General features: G+C 39.0%; 1 protein-coding gene across 1 annotated transcript in view; it reads right to left on the bottom strand.

Annotated features, from left to right (window-relative positions):
* SYT16 (synaptotagmin 16) overlaps positions 1–5518 on the bottom strand; it is a 135611-nt gene extending 130093 nt beyond the window's left edge. The window contains exon 1 of the mRNA XM_012807974.1: positions 4996–5518. Within this exon, the coding sequence (XP_012663428.1) occupies positions 4996–5518 (523 nt within the window). The remainder of the gene's footprint in view (positions 1–4995) is intronic.
* Between the last annotated feature and the right edge of the window lie 977 nt (positions 5519–6495).

The following is a 6495-nucleotide window of genomic DNA, read 5'->3' as shown; positions in this document are numbered from 1 at the left end:
ACACACACACCTCCCACATGGATACACACACAGCTACCACATGTGCACACACACACACCTACCACATGGACACACACACCTACCACATGGACACACATACACTTACCCACATGGACACACACAGCTACCACATGGACACACACACCTACCACATGAACACACACACAGCTACCACATGGACACACACACAGCTACCACATGTGCACACACACACCTACCACATGAACACACACACACCTACCACATGGATGTACACACACCTACCCACATGGACCCACACACACACACGTACTCCCAGATATAGTCCGCTGAAAGTATGATTTTCTGCTGAAAATCAAAGATAAAGACAAAATCTTGAAGGCATCCAGTGGTTTAAAAGAAAAAAAAACTATATTATATGCAGAGAAAGAAAAGTAATAATTCTCAAGTGAAAATTACGCAATCTGTTGGCAGTTAGATGACATCCTTAAAATGCTGAAAGAAAATGACCATCCGCACAAAATCTATACCTAAATAAAATATATTTTTCAAATAAATAAGAAATATTTTTCAGAAAAACAAAAGCTGAGATAATGCATTAGCAACACATACTCAGTATAAGAAATTTTTAAAACTGAGGAGTGCTTCAAATTAAATAAACGAAGGGAAGTAAAAATAATTAAAATATTTTTCAAAAATAGTGACAAATATTTCTCAAGGAAACATTAAGATAATTCGCTAGTTGTATATATGCATAGTAAAGTAAAAATAGTGTTTCAACTAGCATAAATGAGGTAAATGTAATTATTTCCTTATTTTAACCATTCTAAGAGATAAACAAATGGAATCGGAGACTACCACACTCCACACTCCTTCCTCAGTGATCAACAGAACAAAATCAGTAGGCAAAAAATCAATACACAAAATAAGTATTAGAAAATCTGAAAAATCACCTTAAACAACTAATAGCAAAATACAGTCTTTTCAAGTACAATTTAAATATCCAAAACATCAGAACATACTTAAGGTAATAAAACAGATCTTAATATTTTTAAGTGAAAATAATAGAAAGTACGTACTCAAGTCAGAATAAAATTGAACTAGAAGTCAATAGGAAAATATCTAGACTACCTCCAATACTCAGAACGTAATCAAAACACTTTTAAATAACCAATGTGTGAAAGAAGAAATAAAAAAGGAAATTAGAAAAAAATTTAATCAAATGAAAATAAAAACATATTAATATTTACTGAATGCAGATAAAGCATTGCATAGAGGGACATTTATGCATCATTTTACAAAAGGAAAAAGAACAAATTTTAGCTGAAGCAAAAAAAATATAAGAAAATTATAAGATAATAGCAGAAATCAATGAAATAAAGAATAGGAAACTAGTAGACGAAAAATAATGAAACCAAAAGCTAGTTCTTTGGGGATAAAAACACATAATCCTTCACCAAGACATATCAACAAGAACAACAAAAGACAAAAATTACCAACATCAGGAACTACTACATTCATAAATTTAATACCACAGATATAATGGAAAAAATTCTTGAAAAACAAAAAGTACCAAAAACTACTTAAGAAGAAAATAAATTAATAACTCAGATAATTCTTTTTCTCTCCCCCTCCATCTTCCCTTCTCACTCCCTGCTCTCTGCTCTTCCCTTTCTCCTCTCTGTAATGTAAAATAAACTTATGTTCAAAAAAAAAATTCATCAGTGTAATTCATTTCAACACACTAAACGAGAAAAAATCATGTGATCATCTTACATGTAACAGAATTCAACATCCTTTTTCGATAAAACTCTCAGTAAAGTGGAAGGTGAGGGAACTTCTTCCACATAATGAAGAGCATCCGTGGAGACCTGGACCTACTGACTAAGTGATAGAGGCTGGAAGCTTCTACCCTAAGTTCAGGATCAAGGCAGGGGTATCCCCTCTCATCACTCTTCCTAACATGGTAATGGAGCTCCTATCTGGTGTGATCAGTCAAGAAAAAGAAATAGACATTGATGTTGGAAAGAAAAACACAAAACTACAGACAACCCAGATATCCCTCAACTGATGAAATCAACAACAATCAATCAAACTGGCTCAATGATGCAGTAGATAGTGTTCAGCAACTAGAAAGGGCAAACTACTAAAACACACAACACAATGAATTCCAGTTGCATTATGATAGAAGATGCCAGACTCACAAAGCTACAAACAGCAAAATCCCATCTGTACGACATTCTGCCAACAATAAAACTATCAAGACAGAAAGTGTGCCAGCATGTGCCAGGAGCAAGCTATAGGAGAAGGGATTGACTATGATGGGATGTGGGGTTTTTTTTTTAATTAATTTTTTTTTATTGAATGGTAACTATGTACATTAATGCAATTCTGGGGTACAGTGTGGTGTTTTCACACACAATCTGAAACACTTCCATCAAACTGGTTAACATGGCCTTCACGTCATTTTCTTAGTTATTGTGTTAAAACGTTCATATTCTACTCTTAGAAAGATTCACTTGTACCCCCGTGGAAAGTTTTTTAAGAAAAAATAAAACAGTTTATACTTTGTGGCAGTGATTATAAGATTGTGCCTATTTTTCAAAAATCATAGAACTGTACAACAGGGATAAATTTTACTGTATGTAAATTATACCTTCAAAATGAGGCCGGGGAGAGAGTAAATACAAACTCTAGAATCAGGGTGCCTAAGCTCTGCCTCTTTCTAAATGTGGGTCTTAGCTATGTTTTCAAACTCTAAGCATCCGTTTTCTCAACTATACAGTGAGAGTAACAGTACCCACCTCTTAAGTTCTTAGCAGTCCTTGTTGCTATTCCACCATTAATTATTATTTGGCATCCTAATATATACTGAACACTGTTCTCACTGTTAAGGATACAGACACAAACCCATGGCAGGGTCCTTGCCTTCCAGGAGGGGACAATCTAGTGAATCAGGATCTCTTAGTGGAAAAATTAACACAATTGTCTTGTTCTAACTTACAATTACAAAAAAATAACAAAACAAGTGTTAAGCATTTATTAAGCCAAATTCATGTCAATTTCACGCATAGTTCAACTTTGGCAAGAATTTTCTATGACAGAAATGAAAATTTCAAAAATTTTACTGCTGGCCCACATATTTCTAGAATTATCTCTACAGATAATCTTTAAAGACTCAAAATTGCAATTACTTATGTTTTATCAGGTTCAGAAAGAATATCAGCCCACCTTGTTCACCAATTTATTCTAGCATTTCGATGTTACTTTAGTTTGAACAGCAGTATCAAGACAGCATTATAGAAGCACGTGGAAGTATGTTTCCTTCCAAGACTTCACCTGTCTGGATAAAACACTTCCCTGGCTGGGTGCCACGGCTGACATTTGTAATCCCCAAACTGTGGGAAGCTGAGGCAAGAGGACTGCTTGAGCCTAGGAATTCGAAACTAGACCGAGATCCCATATCTACAAAAAACAGGACAATTAGTCAGGGAAGGTGAGGTACACCTGTGGTCTTACCTGGCTACTTGAGAGGCAGAGACAATAGGGTTGCCTGAGTCCAGGAGTTTGACAATGCAGTGAGCTACAGTGAGGTCACTGCACTCCACCCTAGGCCACAGAGTGGGAACTTGTCTCAAAACAAACAGCTGAACAAATAAACAACAACAACAACAACACAACAAATTCCCTGAAAAGATAAGACTAAGAGGGACCACTGAAAATGGATGGAGAACCTACAAGCTATTCCACTACGAATATTCACCATTTGGACCTATGAGCAAATTCTTCTGTATCCAACATGAAGGCAATAAATGACTTTGTTTTTATAACAGTTAAGTCTGCAGCCTCCAGTCATCAGCCTGTGGACCTGCACGGTTTGGGGCATGTTAGGAACGGGGCTGCACAGGACAAAGTGAGGAGAAGAAAAGCACGTGGAGCTTGTTCTGTACAGCTGCTCTGACCACTCACGTCCCCGCCGGAGCTGCACTCCCACCATGCTGGCAGCATCAGGCTCTCACAGGAGCGTGAACCGACGGGTAACTGTGCGTGTGAGGATCTAGGCTGTGTGCTCCTATGAGAACCTAATGCGTGATGATCTGAGGTGGAGCTGTACTGCACTCAAAGTCATCTCAAAACCATCCTCCATCTGTGGGAAAACTGTCTTCCATGAAACTGGTCCTCCCTGGTGGCAAAAATATTGGAGGCTGCTGAAAGTGATACACTAACCTGAGTGAGCTCTGCGTGCATCCCCACCACCCAGGCACACCCTGCTGACCACCACTGTCCACTCCCTCAGCTGGGTAGGATGCCCTTACTTCAGGGTTAGAGTATTAGAAGCAGGAGGATTCATGCTGCAACACCCTATAGCTCCTTTGACAGACTTAATTACATTTTTATCATATTCATTATTCACATAATGAAGGTCCAATGTGGGCCGAGTTCGAAAAGCATAAGCTTTACAGGCAGCTTTTATCAATATGTCCTTACCATTCAGGGCGAAAAGAAAATCAAGCTATTCTTATTTCAAAGATTTCCTCATCTACTGTCATCTCACATCACAGCTCAGTAAAACGCTGCGAGAAGTGTTCTTGGAGTGTTATCAACTAAGAATTCTGCAATAAGTATGGCTTTTTGCACAGGATTTTCACACTGAATAATATAGTAACATCTAGAAATTCCTAACCTAGAGGGGGAAAAAAAGAACATTTTTAAAGATATTTTTAAAAGCATGACATGTGCACAAGGGGCTTCTCAAACAGAATCCACACACTCATTCTCACCATTTCACTTGCTCAGAGCTATTGTTTTTGGAATATGGAGCCCCCAAACGTAGATCTTCCAAAGTTTTGTATATTGGAAATATTCCTAAGGATTACATATCTCAATCAGAAGCCACTATATGGGAAGGTACTAGGGAGAGAAAAATAAAATCCATGTGATAACTAAAAACAAGTCAAAATAAAGTAATAGAAATGCCCTTTGGAAGAGCCCAGAGAAAACAACTGGCTAGCTTACCTTGTTTTTCTCCATTGATAGTTTCTACTGTATCAGGGAGCTGGCTGTTAGAGCCACGCTGCAGACCACTTCTTTGTTTTTCAAGATGATGTCCTTCCTCAGCAACAGAAGAAAGCACATGTGGTGGCTTCTGGTCATGAAGGGTCTTGTTGGGCCCCTGGGACACTGTGGAACATGAGTCCTTTGCCTGTTGGCTAAATCTGGAGCTTGGGCTTTGGCCAGAGTCCTGCACATCACTATTACAACATGAGAAATGATCCACTTCAAGAAACAAGGAATTTTCATCCTCTTGGCTCCAATCATTGTCTTGTTCTTCATGTCCAAAGTAAGTTTCCTGAATCTTAGTATCATCTAAGTCCTGGTCTACCTTGTCACTCAATTTAGAGTCTTGTTGGCTTACGGTAACCAGTGAGGCAGATAATATATCTCCTGCTTGCTGGAGAGCTCCATAAACCCGAGACATCCAGGAAGAGAAAGGCTGGAAGAAGTTCTGGGCATCCTGAGATGCCATGGCCAACACCATGGCCAGCTATCTGATGTCTACAGAGTCCGCTCACTAGTTCCTTTGTACTCTGGACTCAATGTGAACTACAGAATAAACATGATGAGAAATTAAACTGGAGGTCTCTTAATGGCTGTGAATATTTCACATTCAAAACTTCTCAGCTGAAACAGAGGAAAGAAATACTTATACCTGTTAAAGTTACAACCTCAGACCCATCACCAGATACCTATAATCAATCTCAAACAGCACTGGAGATGAAAAGATCAATCTTAAGACAGCTAAACAAACCTGACTGTGAAGGTCTGGATGTAGATTATTTCAATGCCTATTCATCCTCATAGATGTGCACAGAATTTCCATGACTAATAACGGGTTCTGTTCATGTGGACTAAGAGAAGTCTACCCCCAGCAGACCAGCCTGAATGGTGTGGAAAGGATAGACAAATCTTCATCAGGACCCAGTTAGGCCTGACACTTGAAAATACATGAGACGTTGGATGTTTCGTCTACGAATCTGCAGATCCCAGAGAGATGACTAATAAGCATCTCTACTTTGTGACACAAAGGTTTATCCTTTCAAAGGAAATGTGTGTCTGGAGCTAAAAAGCTTTCAACAAATCTTAAAATAGGATTTTATATTTTTATGCAATTTCTAGAAATTGTATCTATTCTTAGGGAGCAATCGCTGAAAACTAAGGGGAGCGAATGGTTTATGTAGGTTACTGGAGACGTGCCCCTGGCATCCCGTGCAGGGCTATGTTCCAGCCTCCCAAAGATAGCCCCCTGCCACCTCTGAGACTCCTGACACACACCGCCTCCCTTAAGATCTACAGCCTGAAGGATGCAGCCACTTGATGTCAGGACAGGACACTATGACGACCTTGGCGCCAAACAGCCACACCTCTGCATGCATACATGCGTCCCAACACGAGCGTGTGCGTGTGTATGCATATGCATGAACACTCTGCATGTACATTTTATGGCTATTCACTACT

The sequence above is a fragment of the Otolemur garnettii genome, unplaced genomic scaffold, assembly GCF_000181295.1.
Source record: "Otolemur garnettii isolate 467f Iridium unplaced genomic scaffold, OtoGar3 scaffold00081, whole genome shotgun sequence".
NCBI lineage: Eukaryota > Metazoa > Chordata > Mammalia > Primates > Galagidae > Otolemur > Otolemur garnettii.
The sequence above is the reverse complement of the archived record's forward strand: the minus strand, read 5'-3'. Positions and strand labels throughout refer to the sequence as shown.